The sequence below is a fragment of the Polistes dominula genome, unplaced genomic scaffold (genome assembly GCF_049000335.1).
Source record: "Polistes dominula isolate Pdom_NZ unplaced genomic scaffold, Pdom_raw_medaka contig_373, whole genome shotgun sequence".
NCBI classification, from domain to species: Eukaryota; Metazoa; Arthropoda; class Insecta; order Hymenoptera; family Vespidae; genus Polistes; species Polistes dominula.
In genome coordinates this window covers 3,136,957-3,164,933 of record NW_028300899.1, presented here as the reverse complement: position 1 = coordinate 3,164,933, position 27,977 = coordinate 3,136,957, and the positions used below count along the sequence as shown (strand labels likewise).

Here is a 27,977-nt window from a genome sequence, read left to right as displayed (position 1 = left end):
CCGTCCTTTTTCTTTTCCCTTCCATCGTTCGTTCGTTCGTTCTTTCTTTCTTCGTCTTGGAATTTCTCGATACGTTTCCGTTCTACGGGGTCACGTTGATCTCTCCGTGAAAGCATGCTTCGTAATATTGGAATCGTTCAATGTCCTCCCCTCCTTCCATACGTTAGGATTGGAATAAGATATGAATGAATTTATGAATGCATGTATTCGTGTAATAAAGTATGTGTGCAAATTAAAATGATGCATTCGTACATCTAAGTTCATAACAACAATTTATGAGAATTTAATTCTAAGCAATTATTTCGTTTCTTTTTTGTGGCTTTTTTTTACTTCAGTCGTATCGTAATATTTTCAATTTTTTAATATCTTCTATTATTTTCAGCGATAAATCTTTAAATAAACTTTTAACCCAAAATGATTTATTTAGCTTACATTAGTTTGCTTTTTTAAATTACTTTTTTAAATTTATTAGACGTTACTTTATTAGAAAATAAAAAACATGTGAAAGCGTTAACAAAAAGTATACTGATTTTTTTCCCATTAAAAATTTGTTTGACGAGCAAAATCTCAGATTAACGCAAATATTGGTTAATGATTTTTTTTTGAACATAGGTGATTTATCTTTAACCCTCGACATCGGTTTTTACCTCAAAAGATATCATAACTTTGAAAATTACAAAATATAACAATAATGAAAATAAAATGGACATTTTATTTCATTTATTTCTTCCTTTATTACAATATATTTAAATTATCATATTTTTCAGTTAAAGTAAATTTTTAATAAAATATTTAAAAGTATGGGAAGCTACAGGAAACAAAATTGAAATATAATTCGGAGTGCAAAGGGTTAAGTATTGATCTCAATTACTATGATCGAATTCAACATGTAGAGAAAGAGAATAAAATGTAAGATCAATTGTATTTAATATAGATACGAAGATGCAACTAATTAATTTTCCTTTGATCTATCGTAGATGCAGAGTGTCTGAAATGTATGCTATTCCATGAATCCAATTTCGAACATTCAATTGTTGTATGCACCCGGTTCTACGCTTAATATAATACATCGATAATCAGAAGATTCGATAATTGGATAATTCGAATTGGAAAATATCCAGACAATCGATTCTATGAGATTATTATCGAATAATAAGAATTAAAGTTACATACGAATTCGATTAGTTTATCCTATATTTTTAAAAATATTCAACTAACATTTGAATTCAAATTAAGTTTTGTTATTTAATAACAAAGATATGATAGAACATTTTTTTGATTTAATATTTTTTATTTAAATTTAAAATAAATACGCTTTATCGTAATGAGAATAGCTTTTTATGAAAAATTGAATTATTTCGTTATAATATAAAATGAATTCGTTTCATCGTAATGAAATATTTTTGTGATTTAATTATTTTCTTAACAGGTAAAATGAATTTTTCTTTTTGTTACAATTTATTTCATATTAATATTTAACGTTTGCGCATAAGCAAAGGGATCATAATGCGAATGCGAAAATATCAATGAGTAAAAAAAATTTGCAATTTCGGAAATAGTATTTGTCAAAGGAATCACGAACTTATATAAATTAAATCGTCCAGCTGTTTCCATTCGTGATAAATGCGGCTTTCTAACACTCTTTTACATCATCATAGCGAACGATACGATGTTAGAAAAAAAGAGAGAGAGGGAGAGAAAGAGGAGGGAAGTACTGAGCAGAAACGTGAAACGTCGATATTTAATTTAAACTTTCGCTTGGGTTAAAGGGTTTACGTGACTCCTTTGTGAAAAAAAAAAAGTAAAGGGAGCAAATAAAATTAAAAAATATAAAAATAATAAACAAGAGAAGAAAAATTAAAAATACAAATTAATAAACAACGGATGAGAGAAATTTTCTTTGGAAAAAGAATTTTTTCAAATGATGAGTAAAAGAAATTTTTTTTTTTTTCTATAAAAGATCGGATACACCAATCTTTTTATTTATTATATAGAAAAATAAATAAATAAAAGAAAATTAGAAGTTGGCAAAGAAAAAAATATAAAATTGTAAAAAGAAACTGGTTGATCAAAGTCCAGTGAAGGATTTCCAATTTATATTCATGTACGTGGTGTTATCACGAAGAAACCTTTCTATGTCCAGGGAATAAAAATAGCAGAAATAGGGATGAGTTTTCGTTTCTAGGAAGAAGCGAGAAAGTATTGGAGGAAAGAGGAAATGGAAACCGAGTTTGCCATTTCTTTAGATAGCTAACACCGTCTCGTTGGTCGTAGCTTCGATTCTACGTATTTACCGGTTTCGTCCTTTTCCTTCGACATTTCTTTCCAACTGCATTGCAAGAAAATCTACGAACCTTTTTGCACCATCCAAAGATATCTCAAGGACCATACAATTTCGACGACGTTGCAGGAAATCAACAGTCAGAACAACTGGCACTTTTGACTGGGCATGGTAATCGATGAATTACATTTCATATTCACAGATGAGTTTTTTTATTTTTCGTTTCTCTTCTTCTTTTTATTTTAAGAGATTAAAGTTTTTCAATATTGATAAATTATTTAGAGAAATACTCCATCGTTATTTGTTATAAATTAAACGAATTTTAATAGAAAAGATTTAATATCAATACTCAAAAGGGTAACAAATTTTTGTCATTAACCATAGATTTTATAATCTTTTGATTTTTATTAAAAATAATATTTACTATGTCTATGATTACATTTGTTACAGTTAATAATTAACTATAAAAACTTTTCAATTATGTTTATATTATATTTTAAAACAACGACCATATATAGAGAAATATAATTATACCAAATAGTTAATTAATTGAATTTCGAATAATAGTTATTTGGTAAATTTTTGTCATAGTTTTCATGACCCAATTGAATGAGCCAGAATTGAATGAGAAATATTTGTAAATAAGCAAAAATATCGATTGCTTTCTAGAGATCGATAAAATAAAACGATAAAAATAATAAAAATGTATGTAACGTCTCGTTAGAGGAACGGTATCGTTGATTCTACGTCGAACGGAAGCCAGTACAGTGCCAGAATGTTGGTACGATCGAAAGAACACGGTTGGTGCACTCGAGAAAACGGAGAAAATCGTAGAGAAACTTTATCCGGCATTTTGGCCGCGTTCGGTCTGATATATTGATCGCCGTAAAAGCCTCGAGTAATTTTCCTGCTGAAATTACGCTCGTAAATCTATCGTATCGTATCGACGACCGGTAAAAATTCGTATGTCTGACCGTAGTAGTAACGACGACATACCGTACATACCTATACCCATATAACTATGTATTTATATACATCGTTAGGTAGTAGTAAATGTACAGAATGATGATAAATATAATGTTTTCATAAGAAAAAATAAGCTATTGACTTTAAAAAAAAATTATTCTAAAATAATTCTCCATTTAAATATGTTTTTTTTTTATAATAGAATAAGTTAGATATTTAGTTATTTATTTTATTTTAGAAGATATGCGAAAAATTTGAAAAATTAATGTATATTTATTAAAAGTGTAATATCTTTTTTTTATATTTAAAATTATATTTCATAGAAATAAATTTATATTTTATATTGAAAATATTTGTTTTTTATATTAAATTAATATGTGATTTATATATATCGAGAGTAATATCAATATTTTACTTCATTCAAAAAGATAAACGTGTGTTGCTAGAATATTAATATATTTAATTATTATATATTATTGGAATAATTTTTTTATATTAAATAACTACTTATTTAATTATTTTTTGAATTAGGAAACGAATAATTATAATAAATGTATAATATACTTTGAATAAATTTTATTATTACAATTGCTTTTATATTCTATAAAACTTGACGTTTGATTTTTTTGATAACCAAGGATGTATAAAAAGTTATTTAAAAATTTTCTATTTGTTCTCAAGACACATTACTATTTTTTTTTCTTCAACTACTTGACATACTTTTCCTATAAGATATTAATTTTTCTTTTGTTGTTCGGTCAAAAATTTGAAGCATTTCGGGATAGAAAAAGTTCTTCAATTTGAAATACCACTCGAATACTTTTGTGGTTCATTGTACATATGAGAGTTAGTATGAATATATTTTAGAAATTCTTTCTCATAAGTACACTTCTTCCTCGAGTCTGTTAATTTTTCCAACGTCTCGACTATCTCTCATAGCCGCAGATTTCATATTAAATTGTAAAGAATGAAGAAAAGAAATGAAAGAAAAAGGAGAAAACTTTTCGAGAGTTGCTGTGATTTGCGATAGAAATAGAAAGAATGAAATCTATATTGTTGCATATTTACGTTAAAAATATTCGATCGAATCAAATGGTAAAAAAAAAAAGTATAATATGAAAACCGACGTGAAAGATCATCTTATCATATAAACTTTCAGCATTATTTTCAAACTTTCATTTATTCTTCTGTATCTCCATTCGTTGGTTCAATCGATATGCTCGTATTTACATAAATCAATACACAATAGTAATATTCGAATTTAGGCTAAACAAATCGAAAATCATATTTTATGATTAAATATTGGTTTAATAATTAATTACGTTTAATCATTATACCTATCGACAATAATTCATCGTATTTATTATTATTTAATTAAATTTATTATATCACACCTAAATCATTTGTTGGATAATAAGTTTATCATTCATCTGTTTTAACAAATAAAATTAGACGTAAGAATGGGAAAAAAAAACACTTCTTAACTATTTCTAAACAAAAACAAAAAGAAAATAAAAGATTTTTCTAAAAAAGAAGATATACTCAACAACGTCTTAGTGGATAATTTTTCGCAATTGCATTGACCTAGAAAAGAACAAACACGGTACAAAATTGTATTGACCTAACTAAAAAAAAAAAACATAAAAGAGAAAAAAAGTAAATACGACTGAAAACTTATAATCCGAAGGAGAAATAAAAAGTAAATAAAAGAAAAAAAAAAACAAAAAGGAAGAACTCGGAAGAAAGAAAAAGTTAGAAAGTGAACAAGGATTGACGACTTTGTGGTTAAGTTGGATGGTAAAGGAAGATGAGGGGGAGAGGGGGGAAAGTACCGTATATGCAAAGCAGAGACGATTCGCGTAAGAAGAGTGCAGGGATTGGATGGGAAAGATAGAAATGGTAAGAGGAAGTGAGGGAGGGGTTGTAGGTTGTGTGGAGAAGTGTAGCGTGAAGAGAAGAAGAAGAGAGAGGAGGAGGAGGAGGAGGAGGAGGAGGAGGGAGTGATAGGAGGATGGTTGAGGGTTGAAGCTTAATGAAAAATCGATGCTCCGTTCTCTCCACCTCGGGTGTTTTAACACACCGTCCTCTCTTCAGTGCTGTACAAAAGACAAGGATAGCCAACAGTCTCCTGAAGCTTAGAACGTGAGTAACAGAGAAAGAAAAAAGAGGAGAGTAAGAGAGAGAAAGAAAGAATGAGACTGAGAGGTAGATGGCCTTTAGCACGATAAAAATCCCACGGCTATGTAAATTTCTCGGGCGTTGAAATCTCGCGAAAGATTAACAGGGTCAAAGCATTTGCCCGGTGGAGAACTTTAGGTCCCTTTACGAAGGGTTCGAGTTACCGTTACGTTTTCTTTCTCTTTTTGTCTTTCTTTAATAGCTTAGCTCTCTCTTTTTAACCCCTACACACAGTCCTACAAACCCCTACACAGTTCTACAATCCCCTGCACACCCTCACACCCTTCACAGATCCCAAACACACATCTCCGCGATCCCATTCACGCTAGTTTTTCATACGCGTTTTCCTTTTATTTTTTTTCCTTTTCTTTTCTTTTGTTTGTTTGTTTCTTTTTTTTTCTTTTGTTTTATTTTTATGTCAGTGGGATTTTTAACGGGCGAAATAAAGTCGCCTGGAGTATACGAATTTTTGTTATCGTCGAGTGACGATACGCGAAATGTTGCGTTAACGTCGTTACGTTATTCGTTCCAGAGTTCTGTAATCTTGATTTTACATTTTTTTTTATGAATAAAAAGGTAAATTAAAAATAAAATAGACAATGAAAGAAATAGAGAGAGAAAGAGAGAAAGAGAGTAGTAGATACGTTTCCACTTGTACGTAAACATGGATGCAATTTTGGTAAAAATGAAACTAAGAAATATGGAACAAAAATGTTATTTGCAACCAGGGAAAACATCATTTTAATTGGTTTAATTTTTTTAATAGAAACTAATATGTGTAACGCACTAGAATGAAATTTTCTACTCGTTGAAATTAACAAAAAGAATGAATAAACTTTTTCAAATAATAACTTTAACAAATAGAGAAAATGTAACGAGAACAAAGAATTTTTTTTGTTTAAAACGAATATATAAAAATATAAAGGTGATATACGAGAAATATAATTTGCTTAGAATTAGATAATGAAATCAATTTTAATAAAGAAAATTTGATTTCAAAAAACGTTCGATAAAAAAGATTCAATTTGTATCAAATGACAAAATCACAGACTGATTAAATCCTTCACACCGCCTGCCTCTCACCTTTTCTTTTGAAAAATCGTATAAAAATCTAAGATAGATATTCGTATAATGTTAGAGGTTGTTATATAACATTGTAGATCTTATTTAGGCGACGTGTACCATTGTTTAAAGCGTATTCCTGTCCTCGATAATTCTCACGAAGGACATATCTATCGGACGTAACCACAGCAGTCACGGTTGCTGAAAGGAGACGAGTATCTACATATATATCTCAGTTCCTGTCCTTGTCCCTATTCCTGTCCCCGTCTCTGTCTTTGTCTGTCACGATCTTTCTCTCTATCTCTGAACGTAAAATAGATCGACTATACCACCTTTGTATGAAAAAGCCGCCATGCGAGATGCGTATTTTCACGAATATTCACGAATATATTCTTCTTTTTTTCTTTCTTTCATTCACTTTCTCTCTTTCTCTCTCTTTTTCTATTTTACGCACACTCATTCATTCCCATCCAAACACGTATGGACAGTCATTCATCTTTTCTCTTTCTTTTCCTACACTAAACTTGATCACTAATTCAAATCCATACATAAAAACACATACATATATTCGTTCTTTCTTTCTTTCTCCTAATGCTTACACCTATACGATCGTTAATTTAAATGCATATACATCTTCCTTTCTTCTCTCTTTTTCTTACTCGCTCTTTATGCATTGATTTATAGGAAAAGATTAGGAAATGCCTCAGCTAACACTCCTCTTCCCCATAATTCGTAAAATTGTAGTGTTATCATAGTAGCTATCGACTGCAACTACTTATATCTGACTCTTGAGTATCAAAAAATTGCGGATTAGCTTGCGTGAATGTATTTTACGTACGTTGGGAGTTACGTATCGAGTAGGTCTTAATAAAATATTCGAGTTATGTTTTCGTGTCATGTCATCGGTCAAAATAAATACGACAGAAAGAATCAGAAGGCCAGCCAGAGATTTATTCCTTTTGTCATTCAATAGTCTCCTCGGATTATCCAAGTTTACTGACCCTTTCCATACGCGTGCTTCCCTTTACCAAAGCTCCGTCCTGTATTTCTCTCTCTCTCTCTCTCTTTTTCTTTCTCCTTTACTGCGCACTGGCAAAGCTTCGTTGATTTATCTACGCGGGTTCAACGCTTCCTACCATCTCTCCATTGTTCCCGGATCCTAGATAAACTAGATAGAAAGAGAAAGATGGACAGATGGACAGATGGACAAACAGACATACAGACAAACAGAGAAAGAGGAAGAAATTCGTTTGATTTATTTCAATTGTGATTTTTACACGAGGAAACATTATTTTTGTTTTTCATTTTTTTTTTTTTTAATTTCCACTTGTTCCCTTAAATTCCTATATATATATATATAATTTTCGATGAATTTTTTCTAGTGCAATTTAATTCTTCTTAACCATAAGACAAATAATAAGAAAAATGAATTGAAAAGAAAATGAAGTACAAAAAAGAAAAAGAAAAAGAAGAAAAAAAAGAGGAGAAATAATACAGAAAGAAATGTTTTGTGTCGATGAGCATTCGAATGAAAAAGTTTGAGATCGAAGATAATGATGTAGTGAGAATCGATAGTTAGCGGTTAGTTTGAAGAGAATAAAAAGAGGGAAAGAGAGAGAGAGAGAGAGAGAGAGAAGGAAAGACAGAGACAAACCTCTTCTACTCGAACATTGGCATTTGTCACGGCTGCTACTTATTAATCAAGCTTTCACGCGGCCGACTTTCTTGATGCTCGCACCTTTGGGAAAACGGAAATCTTATTGCGAAACTTTAAGCAAGTTCGTTCTTAACAATCCGATTAGCCTACCGGTTCTTCACTAACATTCCCACAACCCTATACCCCACTTTCCCCCCTCCCCCTTCGTTCTGTTCCTCCTGTTTTTCTTTCTTCTATTCCTCCTTATTTTCCTGAAGTTTCTTAGGTCATATTTTTTTTTTTTTTTTTTTATTTAACGTTATTCGATTCAGTTCCGTCCTCTTTTCCCTAACAATTGTTGCATTTTATTATTCACTTTTTACAGCTGATCATCATGGAACACTAAACTTACTCGGCATTTTTTTCCCCTCTTCTTTCTTTCTCTTTTCGTTGTATTTTTGTATTATTTTTTTTTCTTTTCAAGATAGAAAAAAGCTAAAACAAATTTTCACTCATCCGGCAGTAAGAAGATTTCTCTTTTATTTTATGAAACGTCTTGGAAAGACTAATGGCTATTTTTCGATTAAAGAGAAAGAGAGAGAGAGAGAGAGAGAGCGAGAGAAAATTCCGAGTAATTGCTTTTCTTCCTATAAACGTTTTGCGTTCGAATAATGAGAATATACAAATTAGCGAGTATCCTCGATGAGATGAAAATTCCAGTGAATCGTAGTCTAGCGAAAAGAGACAGGTGGGATGCTTGGAAATGGTTAAGGGAATGTAAGAAGAATTGGATGGAAACAACAAGTTGGAATTCCATTTGGTAATCTTACGAAATTATACTCGTGACGTCGACGAATGTGTTTTTGATGATACGTTTTCTTTACGGTTTATATTTTCAATTACTCTTTTTTTTTTCATCGTTTCGAAATAAAATTACGTATATATTTCCTTGATTATTAGGATTTCAAATTTAAAATGACACCTTTTTTTTTTTAGAAAAGATTCCAACGTTTTTTCACTTTTTTCTATTTTATTTTATTATTTTTCAACAAAGGATAATTTTTAACAATCATTTCAGATGTATTGGGGGTCTACATATTTTTCAATAAGTTCGTACGATTACGAGTCAGTAATCCTTATTGATCTGATTAAAATAAAGGAAGGAATTTTGATGAAATTTCTTTAATACTGAGAGAGACCATCATCATAACCATATCCGTATTTATTAAATCACTCCTTTCGTTTGCCGTGCTTTGAAGTCGTTCAATTTTTTCATTCATATGAAAGGTTCGTTCGTTTGAAAGGTTTTAAATCATATCTATCTCGTATATTTCTTTCTTTTCTTTCTATTTTATTTTTTCAAGTTTCGACGGTTTACTCCTCGTGATATCGTAATTCTATCAACGTCACATATCCTTGGTTTTGTTTATTGCTCTATTTCGAAATATCAATTGAAACGAAACAATATACAACACTTGTCATACGCCCATACAAACCCAAACCCACACACAAACAAACACATATATATATATTTATTATTTACAAGTCGTCTCAATTATTGATTCGTGTCGATTGATGAAAGGTGTGCGAGTGTTCTCGACAAATTTCGACCCTCGATTAACGTAAAATTGCAGCTAATCGATGCGGTAATATGCCTGACCGTGAACAAGGCCGCACATTTTACCGAACGAGTACGAGTACTCTATACCATCGAAAATCACCAAATGCTTAATTAAATGACCCTCTCTCTTTCTTTCTCTCTTTCTCTCTATCTCATTCTCTTCAACCATCGTTAAAGTGGACGATGCCGAGAAGTTTCGTCGTTCTATAACGATAGATACGCGAACGAAGCGTTTATTTCAATGGGCTACTCGATCATTTTATCTTTCGCATACTAAATTGAATTTAATTAAAAGCTAGAAACGTTATTCACGCATACTTCAAACGATTTTACTTTAGCTTTAAATTATACATCGCCGTTGCATCGTGAATTCTACAAATGTACCAGAGAAAGAGAGAGAGATCATTTGTGTTTAACGTTTTAAACCACCTCTCTGGACAATTTTATTACGGAACGATTGATCGATTCTTATGGTGGTTTTTTTTTTCTATCTCTTTTTTTCCCCCTTCTCGTTAATTATTACACGCTTTGATAGATACGTCGATAATAAATTTTATAGTATTTTTTTTCTTTTTCGAATGAAAATTCTTTAACGATTGGTAAAGATTTTATTCGTTTTCCCCTTTTTTTTTCATTCATATTAAATTTATACGTTCAACAACGATTATGGTACTCCTAGAAGTAACGTAAGTCATTCCGTCGTTGGCAATTTGGATGCCATCAAAGTAGGCGAGTTTCTAATAGCGGTAGTTCCTTGATTAAAACCACCTCGTGACAGAAACTATCCAAAAGTCGGCTCGAACGTGTCTAACACAGCTGCGTGCTTTTCCACTTTCTCCCCCACCTCTCCCTTATGAACCCCCATCATCCCCCACTTAACCACCGCCTACACCTTCTTTCTCTTCTCCTTCTTGTCTATTCGAGTATAATTGTCGGTGGAAAATCTTTGTTGGAGAAAATTTGAAAACGTGATAGGTATGATTAAGTAGCTCATTCCTAATCGATTGATTTGAATCGTTTGAACTTAAATTAGTCATTCATATTAAATATATTGATCGATTGCAGCTCAAATATCGACAATCATCGACGTACATATATTGAATTATTATTTAACAATAAATTATAAGTTAAATACCGTCGAGCATTGAATTAATATTCGTATATTGTTTTTTAGGCCTCGTATGAACGATTTGTTTTTCGATTAGGGAAAATAAATAAATCAAATTCCCTCGACGTGTTTATCTGCATTGTGTCTCTCGCGAAAATATTAATTATTTCGATTCATAACAAGCCCCTCTCGTTCCGTGCCACTCTTAAACCTTTTTCTCTTCCTCCCACTAACTCGGTAGTTATCGTTAATAAAACGGAATAATTGGATACGTAACTGACAAACGTGAGCACGACAGTTTTGATTAGTACTCTGTAACGTAAACGAAAGAGCTTAAATTACACGTTTAACAAGTGGAAAATAAATAGAACGTTTAAAAGTGTACATTGTGTGTGGGTTGATGAAATTTTCGTTGACGTTTGGAACTTTGCACTCATTGGTCTCGTGTTAATTTAATTTGAAAGACATTTAAAACAAACAAACAAAAAAAAAAGAAAACAAAGTAGAAAAGAAAGAATAATACAAAAAAGAATTTTTTTTACGAAAAGTTGAATTTTCCTTTAGTCGTTTTAGTTCTATTAGACGTCGTCACGTTATCATAGTTTAATTTGCAAAATGTTCTTTAAGTAGAGCTTTCAAAACTATTTTCCAAGTTCGGAACTTTTGTCCAAAGAGAGAGAGAAAGAGATAAAGAGAGTAGTCACGTTTATAAGTAGTTAGTTGTAATAACCAAAATAACGTGCCTGACATATACACAGCGCAGATGAAATCTTAAAGCAAGATAACCAAAACGAATTTGTTCATTCCCACTAAATCTAATTATAATATTTACATTGGTATAAATATTCTTATTAAATTAACACTGAGGAAGGAACATTACCAAATTTTTTGTCTTCGTTTTAAAATATTATGTATAATAAAATATTCATATAAAGATAGAAGTATAAAAAGAAATGTGTCGTTATTAAATATTTTGATTATGTTCTGCTCCGTTATTAATTTTGATTGTTATAGAAAGGGATTTAATCGATCGTATATGATGTTAGAGATAACAACATTCGGGAATTCGAAAACAAGATAGCCAATTTAACACGTTTGAAAGTTTGGTTTGAGTAAACATACGATCCTTCCTTGATACAAATCAACCCACGTATGTACGTTAGTACATATTCCAATGCAATTTAACGAAGCGAATCTGCAGTAGCAGTTAATTGCGGTCATCGTAGCGATTCGAGAGAGCAAATCCCTTGGATTCTCATTGTACTATCTATCGATTATCTTTCCTCGGAGTTCCTGCGAATCGAGCGATTACCAACGCACCAGAAATAACCTAAATTCTTCCCTTGAAATACTACGAATACGATTTGCCTATCGAATTCTATTTATGCTCTCTCTCTCTCTCTCTCTTTCTCTTCTCTCTTTCTCTCTCTTATTCACTTACTCATTCTCTTTAAGATTAGAAACCGTGATGATCTTGAACGACCCAACTGCAGGATGTTGAAAGTTTCGAGACTGTTCAATGAGTTTCTCTAATCTTCACCTTTCCCTCATTCTCTCTCTCTCTCCCCTCCTCTCTTCCTATTTCAATTTCCATCTTTATCTATCATCTTAAGCACATACACAGATGCACACACGTATTTAACTTTGATCGGATCATTCAGTCGAATGAATTTTAATGATAGAAATTTCGGTTCGTTGATCAGTGATAATAAATAATCAATGAAATTTTCTAAATTATTATAAAAATTTCTAGTTTTTTAAATATATTTATTTTATTACGTTTTGTATTCGTTCAAAATAAGAGAAGATAGTTTAGAAAATATTTTGTATTTTCGAGAACGATTTAACTATAATACGTCTGCAACTATTAAATTGAAATATATGTATATATGTTCTCTGTTGATGAAATAATTTATTGTTAGATGAGTATTGTTATGGGGTTTAAAGGAGAGAGAAAGCAGAATGGATGCGAATAAATCGGCTTTGCAGCAACACTCGTGTTACTTAACGATAAAATTCCTTCCATTTTCCTCAAACAAACGTATAATTATTATTTTTCATTATTAAAATGTTTTCTCTAATCTTTCAAAATTGTACGAATAATATTATCGTTTCCAAAATGAAATATACGAAAATACAAATAATTAACACTTTTTTAAAAAAAGAATCATTGTATTTTTATTTTAAGAAACAAAATTCGTAATAAAATTTGCGTCAGCTCATTGTTAAAAATTGTTCAAGTAAATTTTAATTAAGTAAGATGAAAGAGTAAAAGAGAGAGAGAGAGAGAGAGAGAGAGAGAGTAACTTTGTATCGCGAAAGAAAGTATAATTATTATCATTATTATTATTATTTGTGAAAAAGTTTATAATTATTAAGACTCCGTAGTATCCGCTTTTTAGTCCTTTCATAAGACTATGACAACGTAACTTAACAAATCAAAACTAGGTGGAGGATGCTATCTTTCTCTTTCTCTTTCTCTTTCTCTTTCTCTTTCTCTCTCTCTCTCTCTCTCTCTCTCTCTCTAATTCTCTCCTTGGTTGAAACTTCCTCGACTACTCGCGAGTTTGTCACAATTAGTTCGTCACTGAGTCGTACCGGACAATCGTCTTTTATTTGAATCACCAGGTAAAGTTTTCCACGCTCGCTTACAAACAACGCATTACTCCAAGTTCGTTTCGAAAGTTTTCTACCGTTGGGTTTAAGCGTCCGAAACGGTATTCTCCTTGTTTGTTGCTCTTAGAAATGTTCTTCATAGAACGAAAACGAGAGAAAAAGAGAGAGATAGATATATAGAAACAATTTTTTTTCGTTTCTACGAAATACATCGAGCAAAGACAATATTATAACGAAACTGTTCAAACTTTGTCGAAATAATTTCGTCTTCTTGTCAAATAATTGAATAAATTGGAACAATGACATTGTTTAGATTAAGAAATAATTTTTTATACTTAAACATATGTGTTTCCACCTGTCTTTTATATTAGATAAAGTTGAATTGAAAAAATTATTTCGTTTATGTAAAATAAAATAAAATTCTTTCTCTCTCTCTTTCTTATATTTCTTACGAAGGTAGTTGGCAGAGTCATAGGGAAGAATTTCAAATGGATTTAGTGAATAAAGACGATCCTACTTGGAAAGACAGAAAGTTTTGCAGGTCTCGTAAATTTATTTTAATTTCTTAGGTATACGAGTAGTTTTGTAGCAGTTGGTTACTGGAACTGAAAAAAGGATGCAAAGAAGAAGGAAAAGGGAGGAGTGGTGAGTGGTCGTGGTCGCGGTCTTATACACAGAGTCGAAATAAAAATAAAGAAAAAAAAATTCTAAAAAGAATGGTTACGCGAACGAACGAGAAAGAGTCTTAGGGAGAATGTCGAGGAAAGTGGAAAAACGTAGAAACTTAACGTAAACGTGGAAGTTCGTTTCGAGCTCGTCTACTAGGACTTGTGGCTCTTTTGTCAAATTACTTTCTCTCTCTGTCTCTCTCTCTCTCTCTCTCTCTCTCTCTCTCTCTCTCTCTCTCCTACTCTTTCATTCTTGTTCTTTCGTATAATTGCATTCCTAACTCTCTTTCTCTTTTTCTCTCTCTCTTTCTCTTTCTCATCGATTAAAGAACCAGCAAGTAAAACAGGCAAGCAAACGTAAACGTTGTACTTACTCTATTTCGCGTTTCCATTTTTCTATTTCTTCAAGTAAAGTTCTCAGAATAGTCCTATGAACATCTGCAAGCCCTTCTTTTTCTTTTTTCTTTTCTTTTCTTTTCTTTCCTTTCGTTTCTCGTTATTTTTCCCCCTCTTCCACCCCTATGTAGATATAGCGTAGATATGTACGAGATACGCACCAGACACACGGCCAACTTCCTTGCAAAATTCAATCCGATTTATTCCAGCGTGAAATTCAGCTTCAGGAAAAATGAATGCTGCTGCGAAGGATTCACGAAAAGGTAAACTTAACAGTGGTTCAACTTTGTAAACTCTAGACGTAGAAAGTTCGCTTGGTACTCTCTCTTTCTATCTCGGAAAGTAGGATTTTATCTGATGTATTATTATGTTTACCGTAACTCGATTTTACTTGGGAATAATCATCATTTACGTATAATTGTTGTGTGACGTACATTCTCAAGAAAAAGGGATAATAGTAATTATGATATATACGATATAATTTTCTTTCTATTACTTCATTTGTTTAACAATAGATAAAATTAAACGTATGATTTCAATGAAGTAATATTCATGAAATTAAATCGTATAATGAATTTAAAATTTTTCTTACATCTCATCCAGATGTAATAATATTTTTTTTCCTAGGAAAAAGAGGCGATATTTTATTATTAAATTTTGGTATATATATATATATATATACATCATGAATTGAAATTCTCTGCTATAGCTCTCACGAATGTTTACAACAATTTGCAGCTTATCTTTCGGATCGTCGTAACACGCGTTTTGAATTTCACTAGGCACCTTTCTCTCTAGGTATCTACAATTATACACGCAACGGTATCGCGATAACATCAGGAGCGTGACAAATTTCGTGTCCGCTTGTGTGTTTACATAAACAATACGTAGAGCGATGTTGTATGCAAAAGCGTAGTAGAAATTTGCAATTCAGAGATACCGCGAGAGAACCGCGACGGTGGTCCCCCTTTTCTCCTCCTCTTCCTCCACTTGGTGGCGAAAAAGTCTGAACGTATGTTTATCATTTTCTCTTAAACAGGATTATGCGAGAAATATTTTAATATATAACGCATACAACGGGGTATGTATAGTATTACTTATCTTTCTTTGAAATCAAATCTAAAAATAGACATTTTTTGATAAATTTCTGGAATCCTTTTCCTACTTGCTTTATTATTGACATTTATTTTTTTGTTTTTACAATAATTTTTATAAGATCTTTCTGTTACTTTTAAACGATCGTTTAAACAATTTTTTTTTACAAGAATTTTCATTCTGTACCTCATAAAAATGACATAAGTCACATCGAGTGTTATTTCTATACGTTTGTTTGATATATTATTTACTTACATGGATATAATTTAAGAAAAAAAGAAAGAAAAATATGTAGAAAACGTTAATTAAGAGGAAGTTTCAGATCGTGTACGTTAATTTTACTTTCAAACATCACGCAATTACATGAAAAGCCAACGTAGGCAAATAGTAATAGGTCTATGGATTTAAACTAAGGTGCCCACTCTCATATGTACAATATATGACATATATGTATATACATATATCCATATATATAGGCGAAGCGAACCAGTCGAAAATTGTTACATCGAGTCGTACTAGAGTAATTCGAATGCGACCCTTTTGCACTGTAACGCTCCGGATGAGGTTGTAGACCGCACATCGCGATTATCTCGAGTAGTAATACTCGACTACTATTTGAATACTTCTCGACGAATACTCATGCGAAATTAGAAGTGACTCTGAAACAAGTATCGACGAATTTATCAACGTAACGTTAACTTCCAACTACTTTATTACAATTTGTAACATTAATTGCATCCATACTTGCAGAGAAGTTCAAAATTAACGCAAATGTAAGAGAACGTAGAGAGTAAGTTAAGTTATACGCTAAACTTTAAATGACGTTTTCTTAAAGTGTCATAGCTTCATTTTTGTTTCTTTTTAATTAATATTTTTAAACCAGAAATAAAATCTTTTAATTATCATCTGAATCAAAAAAACATCGACCACAATTTTGATCTACGATTGTATTCAAATGTAATACATACTTCAGTTTATTCATTAATTTTGTAAAAAATTACTAAAAAAGACAAAAAAGATTCGTCTCTACTTCCACAGTTACCCAGTTTCTTTTTTTTCACGTCTTTTCTTTTTTGTTTTTGTTTTTCGTTAGCTTTCATCCCTGTTCGAGTCTAACGGAATAAAAAACGCTTGAGCATCGCGAAAAGCACATACATTATTCATGGGGAGTGTCATCATGTAACTTTGCGATTCAAGTCACCCTCCTCTACCTCCTCCTCCTTCTCCTGCTTCTCATCCTTCTCCTTCTCCTCCTTTTCCTTTTCCTCTTACTTATTCCCGTTCCATCACCTAGCCTAACTCTTTTGCTCTTTCAAACTCACTCGTTTCAACCATCGACACACAACATGTTCCAAAGCTTAGGTTGACTAAAAGCAGGAATACTTAATTGAAAAGCCTTATGAAACCAAATCGTTACGTTTAAAGTACATTACATTCGTGTCTACCTAGTGAATTGCGAAGCTGAAAGGCCAGCACGCAGTGTTTACATGCTCATTAATGAGCACGACGTACTCTCATAACTAAACCCCCCTTTGCTTTGCTTCGTATAAACGTATACACACTTCGCTTGTAGGATTGTGTTTAATCGTTTACCCACAAATCGACGAGTTTTAACACGAAAAGAGCACGTTCCTCCTACTATCAAAGTTAATCATTTCTGTATTTGTTCTACGTGCAAAATCGACATATCGTCGAATTTAATAATTACTATAAATTATCTTACGTAGTATATATATTTATTTGATAAATTATTAATAATAATAATTAAATTATCTAATTTGATTATATGTAAATGAGGTTCTCTGATAAGAGGATCTTTGTGTAAATTTCGTTTATGTTTATGTTACAAGCTTGCAATATGTATTATATGTTTTTGTTTCGTACAACCCATTCATATGATAAAAAAAACTAGGATAAAATTATTACAATAATTATTAATAATTAAATGTTTAATTATTAGTCAAATTTTTCTTTTTTTCTTTGCTCGCAATTAAATCGGTCATTACAAAATTAATAATTTAAATCAATTGGAATTTCTTTAGAAAGATAATGAATTTATCTCATGAAATTTCCCCCTTTTCCCCATCTTAACAAGCTTCAAGAAGTAGAAGAAAAGTTAGCCTATCGTCAAAACACACACGCGCGTATGTATTTCTTTTTTTCTTTCTTTCTCAGTCGTAATTTCGAGAACTATCCCCAAAAAGGGTTTTAAAAGTTACGACGAAATTAGGAGGGCCGCTTTTATCTCTGACGCGGATCGTTGCAGCAGGTCATAGTATCCGCTTAGTATCGTACTATCTTTCCTACCTGAAAACTTTTCGCTTGCTTGTGGTTTTAGTAAATTGGCTTGGCGAAAGTGAAACGAGCGTAACGACGACGATGAAGAGGACGTTGCTAGTTAGTTGCGTTGGTGGTAGTGGTAGTGATGGTAGTAGATAAGAGGGAAGGAGGAAGGGGAAAGGAAGAGAATAGGAAAAAGTATAGTTGATAGGAGAAAGCAAACCAGAGAAAATTTTTTTCTATTTCCTCTTTTTTTCATTGTTTTTTTTTTTTTATTTATACCAAACATTTGCAGGACTACCAAATTTGCATAAACATTCCCCGCCCAACTGGACCAAACAATCCGGGAAAAATTGCGACTGTTGCATAAAAGGAAGGAAATAATTTTCTTTTATTTAACTGTGTTCCATAATGAACGCGTAAAAGTTACATTAGCATGATTATATTTTCTCTTTATAAATGTTCTTCATTTTTTTCTTTTTTCAGATTTTATTTTTTTATTTTTCATTTTTTTTTTTCTATCGTTACAGAAACTTTTTTTTTAAATATTTAAGTTAAATAGCAAGAGCAAGTAGTTCGATACAGTTCAAATCAGACACCACGTTCAATCAGTGCGTTTACTTTAAATTAAGTAAACATTAAACGCAAAGAAAGGAGAGAGGAAAAGTTTTGAAACGATTAGAATTCGATGTGAAATAAATGCGACCGTAGAAATATTACGAATAATACGTAATAATAAAAATCATTATTAAAATTGGTGGATCATAATGATATAAATGATAATGTGAAAGAGAAGTACGAAAAGAAATATCATCATTGTGTGTGACGTTTTACTGACATAATATTTAACCCTGAGCAATAATTTGAACGTTAATTAATGAATATTACTAATTTGATTGATATTTTAGAAAATTCGAAATAAATTTATTTTTATTGAAATATGTAAAGTAAAAAATATAAAAAATGAGAGGAAAAGAATCAAATTATTTAATAAATTTATTACACTTATTTTTTTTCAATTGTTCTATCTTTATGATAAAAATATATATTTGAAATATTGTAATTTAAATTGAAAATAATTCAGTCGGTTCCATTCAAATACAATCTTTCGTTTTTCTCTCTCTCTTTCTTTTCCATTGCATTATTCGGAGACACTCTGGCTGGATAAAGATATATAAAAAAGTGATGATTCAGATTAGGTTACTTCAGAAATGGCAAGTAGAGAACAATCGATTACCATCTTGGGACGTTAACTGCTAGCTTTATTCCGATTAACGCTCACTATATACAAATATACATATAGATGCGTGTATTTATATTACTTACACAAACACACATATAAAAAACATGAAACGTAAAATCCTGAAACGATGCCAAACGGAAATCATAAAAGCGTATTACACGCTTCTCCAAGCTCGAAGATATCGAGAGAGAGAGAGAGAGAGAGAGAGAGAGAGAGAGAAAGCGAGAGAAAGAAAAAAGAGGACAAAGAAGTAGGTACGTTAACTCTTTTTTTTTCTTTTTTCTCTCTCTCTCTCTCGCTCTTTTTCTTCAGCTCGTAAAAACAACGCAATAGCGCACTTGCCCTTTTTTTAGACAATAGACTGGTACACATACCGATAGGAAAGCAAACTCACAAACCGAGGAGAAGGGGTACTTTCGCGGATAAGAAAAACTGTGTAAAATTTAAGATAAAGGGTGCAGTATCGGGTACGTCTGACCAATGCACAACTTTTACTACTGCCGTGAACTCGTATTCACAGTATTCACTAAGAATCTTGATGGTTTTCTTCCAACTTTATTGCATGAAATAAAGGTAAGAATACGCTTTTTTACTTTATTTATCATTATTATTATTATTGTTTAAAAAAATCAACAGAGAAAGAAAGAGAAAGAAAGAGAGAGATAAGACAATAATAATTTTAGTAATAAAAAAAAAAATTTAGAAAACTTTTATGTGTATTATTTCTAAGATTTGCATGAGAATAATTGATATCTTGACAATTTCTTCAATTCTAGACAACGATGAGCAAATATTACAATGAAACTATTAGAATACCTAATGAAGTAAATATAGAAAATAGAAAAGAAATATTATCATTCGTTGATGTCTAATTAATCCTAATATTAGTCATAAAATAACTTGGTACTTTAAATGTTTGACTATTTTATTGAAAGTGCAAATATTTGAACGAAAATGACGTTGGATTTTATTTAATCAATTAATCATCCCGGTATTTTGTATCTTCTAAGCAAATACCTTGGAACATCGCTAAACACGAGATGGCTTTAGGAAATAGGGACGTTAGAAAGTTTCTTACACGAGAAACGACGATGCGACTTGCCATTACGAGGAAGTAAGCTAGCTAGATAGTAGCTATCTAGCAAGCGAGCAAGCAAGCGAGCATCAAGCCAGTCCATGTTCCGTTGATGAAAGCAAAGAAGCGGAATGCATCATGGAAAGGACGAATTCCTAACGCAGTTTGTTTTCTACCCCTTGGCTGGCAACGACGTTACGAACTTTCGAAATAGTTGTTATCCTTCGTTTGCTCGGAAATACTTTTCAAAAAAGTATGAATGGTAACATTCAAAGAAAAAGAGAGAAATAAATACAATAGTAAAAAATGATAAGAAGAATAATTGCGCTACCGTCAGTGGAACGTGTTGAAAAAATGTTACATAGATACAAATTCTTATGGGATTAGCGCGAATATATAAGCGCAGAATAAATATTTCCTATGATAAGTTTTTACCTCGAATCGATTTTGCTAAGTAAGCATGTAACCGACTTAACTCTCAGCATTTATTGAGTATACCTTTAAAGTGTGTCCCCTGTGTATATGTGTCTATGTATGTACGTGTACATTTACCTCAACATCGTTCCAGGTTTGGTTACAAAATTGTTCGGAATGGTTCGTAAAATATCACTTTGTGAGAAAGATATCGTTGTTATCTTTCGCATTTTTGTTTTACTTCTTTATTATTATTATTTTTTGCCCGTTTCTGTTTCTCCATTTATACCTTTTCTCTCTCTCTCTCTCTCTCTCTTTCTATCTTTTATCTTTTTTGACAGGAAAGGAAATTGAACGAGAAATGTTTTTTTTTCTATCTTCATATTCTGAAATCCGATGCGTTTCAATAATTCCATACCGATCGTAATGTATTATAAAAAAAGAAATAAAAAAATATAAAAAAAAAATATGAAACTCGATATTCAGATGGCTTTGGTACAAAGCAATGACTCGAACTTTTTAACTTTACAGTACGAGCCATCGTACGTAATTGCAATTTTTTTGCGACAATTCGTTCGAGCACGTATTATACGAGAACGAACTTTACTAGAAATAAAATAAAATTACACACACACACACAAACACACTCTGACATACACATTCATTTATATATACTTTTAATAAAACCAGTCTCTTTTTCTAATCGGATTTAAGATTATTTTTGTATAAACTCGTGATTATGTTTATAATCATTTATATGAAAAGTAGTATTGTATCTTCAAAAAAAAAAAAAAAAAAAAAAACAGAATATGTTCTTATCACGTAAAAAGTAATTTTGTTTAATTAACACGTTATTAACTGGGACGATTTTAATGAGATTACATTGAAAACGAGTAAACGTTTCTAAAAGTGAACGTTAAATAAATTTTAACGCACTTTTATTCTCACATCGAGCATGTGTTTAAAAGAAAAGTTGTATACTTTTCTTTTCTTTTTTTTCTTCTTTTGATCAGTTCGAGTTGAAAGAAAGGAAAACTTTCTCGAAAAAGTTTTCCTTTAGGATACACAGGTATAGGGAAGTTCGTTATTCGTGACTCACCTCTTTTGGAAGCGTGAAAACTGTCTTGAGGTTTTATCTGTTCAATCTGAGCACTGAGACGAGACTTGGGCAGGATATCCCTGTTGGCGTTGATTTTTTCTACGGCGTAACGAAAAGCCACTTCCTGTTTGTCGTCGGACGGATGAAACAGCCCACCTGGGAAATCATACAACTATATTAATGCTTCACGATACTCTATCTTTATATTTTTTGACGATGAATTCATACTAAAACTCTTATAAGTCTTATCTTTTTTCTTCTTCTTCTTCTTTTATTATTCTTTGTTCATAGCCTACACTGAGCTATCAATTGACCCTAACAAAATTGACTCTTCTTCTTCGACCATTTTGGTTCTCTTTATCTCTCTCATTTTTTATTTTATTCATTACACGGTCTTCGTCGATCTATATTTTGCTTTTTCTTTTTTTCTCATTCTTCAGAAATATGAAAGAAAAGTGTTATAATCAAATGTTAATAAATAAATAAATATATCAATAAAATATGAAGATAATCAACGACTTAGTCAAAATGAATTACTAGTACCCTTAAGATTATTATAGTCGAACAACGTAGTATCCAAAATGGTAATAAATATAATTACTTTAGTAATTATTGTATAGCGTGAAAAGGTTTTAGCAATTTAGAAATGACTCAAACCCATTAGGGAAAGATTAAAAAATAAATTAAAATATGAATACGTGTAATCTTTTATTTTAATGTTTAATATTTGAAAATTATTAAATAAATAGTAGGAATTATTTTTCTTTTTTTTTTGAGGAGCTAATTAATTGTTTCATAATTTATTTATTTTTGTTTATTTTTTGAATATATTAAAAGTAAAAAATTAAAGGTCGAATTATAATCTAAAGATTTATTGAATCGAAATTAGATCGTAATGAAAAAACGTTAATGAGAAAGACGAACGTTTGCTAAATCTATTGACCTTTCCTCTACTACAAGATCGGATCATCGAGAATCAACTTCGATATGATGAAACTACTGGAATATTTGCAAAGTTTCCACTATTGAAGGACGATGCTATTGGCGAGACCTAGTTTTTGAAAACATTTTTTTTCCTCTATTAAACTTCCATACTTTTTTCTCTTGATCGTAACAAATGATCGTTAATTTCGAAACGATCGGATCGAACTAAAGTAACCTAAAATTAGTTTACAAAGTTGAGGACCAAAATGCTTGATAAAGTAAATCTCTTAGTTTTGGAGTAAATTGGAAATTATTTCAACGATGACGAGGTAAGACAACGTTGGTCTTTTATCGTTGAGAAAGGAAAAGGGTGGGGGAGGAGGGATGGAGATGGTTCAATGTTATATTTCGTCGGATTTGTGCGGAGTTATGCCATAAATTGATTTTAATCTCGTGTACGTCATAAAGTAACTGTGAGCGTGAGCAGCTGCACAAGTTCGCGAACCTATACGATTTATAGAATACCTACGATAGATGATAGGTAACCTGCTTGTCTCTCTCTCCTTTCTGTCTCTCCCTCTCTCGCGCTCTATTTCTCATTCTCTAACTCTCTCACTCACTCTCTCTCTCTCTCTCTCTGTTTCTCTCTGTCCCTCTCAGTGTCTCGTTTTATTAATTAATTAATATCCATCGAGGTAGATAGCATCGAAATTGCAGTAATCAAGCTGACGTCACAGGACTAACGTTGACGATCTAAAATCTCGTTAGGTCAGCGATATAATTTACCAGAAAGTCTAACCAACGATAAGGAATAATGATTTATGTTATCGCAGCATAATGATTCATAGTTTTACTTATTCTTTTTTTTTGTTTTTTTAAATAAAAAAGAGTTTTTACACGGACAACAATCTATCTAACTAGAAACTTGTTCTAGACCTAAATTTAATTTCTAATGTTAAAATTAATATTTTATATTGTATTAAATTAATAATATAATTTCAGTTAATTACAAAAATAATTATCACATCTCTCTGTGGTTAAATAATAATAATAATAATAATAATAATAATAATAATAATAATAATAATAATAATATTAATAAATTATAATTTTGAATAATTTATATTACAAAATAGTTAAGAGAGAATAATTAAATTGAATCATTGAATAATTTGTTTAATGCATATGAAAAATAAATACACTTCCATCTATGTCGTGAAAATTATATGATTTACAATTCAATGTTTTTTTTTTTTTAAAATAAAGACATAAATAAATTCGAAACGATTAAATTAATTTAGTGAGACAATTTTAGATGAATTTTGACGTTGATGACGGTTGAAGTTAATCCGAGTCTTTTTTTTTTATTTATTTGAATTTTTCTTTTTTTTCTTTTTTACTTCTTTCTTTTTTTTCTAAACGAAGAACGTTTCAATTCGTTGCATCGTATATCGCTAACATAGAGAAGAGATTGCTTTTTCCTATCGAGAGAAAGCCCTCGAATTAATAAACCTTGAATATTCATTGATTTTTAATGAATTATTTTCTACCGGTTGAGCGGTCAACCAGGCTGAACGTAACGTGGCTTTTGCTGCTGTTTCGTTTCGTTTAGTTTAGTTTCGATCTCGACTAACCTCGGTTATCCTTTCATCGATATAACAAAAAAAAAAAAAGGAAATAAAAAGAAAAAAAAAGAGAATGTAAATGAATTTTGCTTTTCGATACGTTCGAACGTATTATAAAGAAGGGTATGAGGTAATTGTATATTGTAATTCGAACATACATTAATTAAATGCATAGGGGTTAATGTGGTACGATAAAATATGCAAATGCGTGCTTAAGAACAAGATAGAACAAGTTGTTTTCGTTTTCATTTTTTTTTTATTTTTCCCCGTATAATGTAGGAAAAACAAAATGTTAGAGATAAAAACGTTCGATGAAATGTTTTATTTAATCCCGCTCGTTTATTTTCTACTACGTTTTATCGAAACATTTAATTGGCAATTATTATTTCCGCAAATTAATTTATTTAACGCGTGCATTTATTTAATGCAATTAATTCGTTGATATTTTTACAGGTATTTTTTTCTTTTTATTGTTCTTTTTACACCCTTTCTTTTTTCCTCGAATGCTGTTAAATTATCGAGAAACTCTTGCAAGTACTACGGGGCTTTGTTCGACATATCCTTTTTCACTCGTTGATGTGACAATGTGATAAACGAGAACATGTGTACAACTTGAGAAAAAGAAAAAGAAGTCAGAGAAAAAAAATCTACGTGGACGTGAGAAAAGTAAAGAAACGATGTGTTTAAAGAGAGAGACTTTTAATTTAATGAGAACTATTTAGTCGTCACAATTCTCATTTACAGGAAAAAAAAACTTTAAATACGATTACGTAAAAGTTACCTTATTAAAAGGTATAATTAATTGAAAGAGTTACAGATCTTATATAACCGTTGTTACAATTAATCAATTAATAATACAAAATTTTGTAATCATTTCTTTAAATGTAATAATTTGCAAAATAAAATATCAAACTTAAACAGATCAAATTTATTCTCTTAATGCATAAAATTATTGTTATTTATTTTTAAATTTATCGTTGTAATCTCTAATTAAATATTATTTAATAAATAAAGTAACATTAATAAAATCATATGAAATTGTTTATTTTAAAAAATAAAATTTTCTATATATATAAACGATGGTTTAATAACGAATGTTGTATATTAAATTAACGATATCTAATTGGAAGATAAAAGTTGTAAAAATTATCGGCAAATCGGTTATATGAAGAAGAAGAATGAAGAAGAAAGAGTCCCCTCTCCACCTTTCCTTCCCTAAAAGCTTAAAAAAGGAACTTAGAAAAGATACTCACCTATCCTAATGATATCAGGAAGAGCCGTGGCATGGGCGGCGAGGAGCGCCAGTAGGAGCCACCTCGCAGCCATTTCCGGTTCCGGTTCTCTTCCCCCACCGTTTCTCTTCCTCTTTTCCTCACCCTTGTAACAACTGCCACAACCAACACCAACCAACACCAACCAGCACCAACCACCACCACCCACCACTACTACTATTACTACCGTTACCACCACCCACCCATCCCTACTCTTCTTATCCTTCTTCTTCAACGACTATCCTCTTCCTCGTCGTCGTCGTCGTCTTCGTCGTCTGTAGTTTCTCTCTTGAACTCCCTCGAAGAAATTCACGCTGCTGGAAAAACAAGATGGGGTTGGCGAGTTCATTAAAATGCACACCGCAAAACTTCACATCCGCTCTGAATATCTTTGCTCTCTTTTTCTCTTTCTCTCACTCTCTCTCTCTCTCTCTCTCACTCTCTCGTTCTCTCGTTTTCTCTTTTTATTCTTTTTATCTATCTTTTACGTTTGAGCCAAGAATCATATCCTATGATGGCGCCACAACGAGACGTCTTGATCGACGTCTTTCTCTTTTCTCAGTCTCACTCGTCGTTTAAAAAGAAAGAGAGAGAGAGAAAGAGAGATTCTTGTAAAATAAAAAACTCTGGGAAAAAAATTACACTAGGAATGGTTGACGTTAACTAACGAGAAAAATTGTTGCCAGGGTAGTTTTTTTTTTTACTTCTTATAGTTAAAAAAATTATATTTTTCGATATCATAAAATTATTTCTATATAATCGATCTAACGATAAAGAATTGTTCTAAATGTAATTTAATATATTTTAATAGGTTTTATCTCGTGTAAAGCGTATGCGATTCACGTTGAATTTTTCGTTCGAGCTATTTGGTATTGTCATTGAAAAATGAATCTCTTTTTTCTTGATAATTATGACTTTTGTATTATTCTACAATATATAATTTTTATATAATACAACAATATAATTCTATATATATATAATTTAATATATTATCCGTAAATTATTGTTTAGATAGTTAAAAATGAATATAATGATTTTCGTAATTAAATATTTAATTAACGATACTAATTTTAAGATGTTACAATATAAAACGAAAGAAACGTACGTAAGTAAAATATTTTCGTATAATTTTTTTAGTCCTTATTACATTATTGTAAATTGTGATAAAAATTGTTGTTTAAATTTATTAAAGTTAAATGTATTTAATTATTTTCGTTAGGAAAAAGTTAAGGACAAGTTTCTACTGTAATGTTTCTTAGTTATGAAATAAATAATAACTTTCGTTTAAAGCGAAAATTCTATATAATTCTATACCAGGGAGAAAGTGGAAAACAATTTTTGGTTTGAAGGTTAAGACGAATACTAGCACGATCTTCTGATAATGAGTCGTTGGAATAAACGCTTTCAGACGATCATTAGGAGGGTAAGGCGAAGTAATTGTGAGCTCGAGTGCCGCTCGTTTAACCCTTCGACGCTCTTGTTTCTCTCCTTTCTTTGCACTAACCCTGTTCCATAAGTATATACACGTGTATTTGTTGTATGTGTCGTGTTTGTGTGTATGTTTGTGTGTAAGTGGGTACAATATACTTTATTTTCTATTTATAAGACAATACATGTTGTAGGTAAAGGAATTTTGTTAACGTCACTTGATACTTTAATTATGCTTTTATAAATAACCCGACTTTTTCTATTTCATTCAATAAAAAAATAAAATAATACTTTTTCGTATCATACGTACAAATACGAATATAATAATATTCGAAAGGGATTTGAATATCGTTTGCAGTTTTATTTTCTTGTTTCAGTTTTTAATTTTTTTTTTTTTTTTTTTTTTTGTAATAGCGTTATTATAAAGCGAAAATATATAAACAAACACGGATTAAAAAGTTGTCACGAGACAAACTTTTATACGCATAGAAAAAAACAGTACAACCGCGTACTGATCTTTTTACGATTTTATTTTATATATATCTTTCTTTTGTCATACGCTTGAAACTTGTACTCTGAAAAAGAAAACCTCTACGAATTCAATACGTTGCTTTATGTAGGAAACAGAAAGATAGGTAAAAAGAAATGTAGAGAATAAAAAAATTACGTTGGAGTAAGTTAAATTAAAAGAATAAAGAAAGGAAAAGAAAAGGACAAAAAAAAAACGTAAAGTAAGAAGTGTATTAAATAACATTTGATATATAGGTACTAAACTTAGTTTCCTTATTTCAACGGGTTTTTTTACGAGTTTTCGGAACGATTTATAAAATTATTATTGCTCTATTTTGTTTGTTTTTTCCCTTTCTCCTACCTCCTCTTATACTGAACGTAAATATCTTTTTTTATCAAATAAAAACCCAATCGTCGTTGCTCCTCCACGTTTTATTTACTTTCGTTCAATAAATAGTTCTCGTGAACATTTCATGAGTCC

At 31.0% G+C, this 27,977-nt stretch overlaps 2 protein-coding genes across 8 annotated transcripts in view; one reads left to right on the top strand and one right to left on the bottom strand.

Moving 5' to 3' along the window:
- KaiR1D (Kainate-type ionotropic glutamate receptor subunit 1D) overlaps positions 1–27,977 on the bottom strand; it is a 235,490-nt gene that overhangs the window by 117,102 nt on the left and 90,411 nt on the right. For 6 of the 7 annotated variants that reach the window (XM_089179391.1, XM_015315562.2, XM_089179389.1 and 3 more), the window contains 2 exons: positions 25,541–25,875; positions 21,739–21,894 (listed from right to left, as the gene is read on the bottom strand). In XM_089179391.1, coding sequence (XP_089035517.1) covers positions 21,739–21,894; positions 25,541–25,613 — 229 coding nt within the window. In that variant the 5' untranslated portion in view covers positions 25,614–25,875. The remainder of the gene's footprint in view (positions 1–21,738; positions 21,895–25,540; positions 25,876–27,977) is intronic. The other variant, XM_015315551.2, reaches the window with a different exon arrangement.
- LOC149033468 (uncharacterized) overlaps positions 1–27,977 on the top strand; it is a 36,782-nt gene that overhangs the window by 3,807 nt on the left and 4,998 nt on the right. The gene's annotated exons all lie outside the window — the stretch shown is intronic.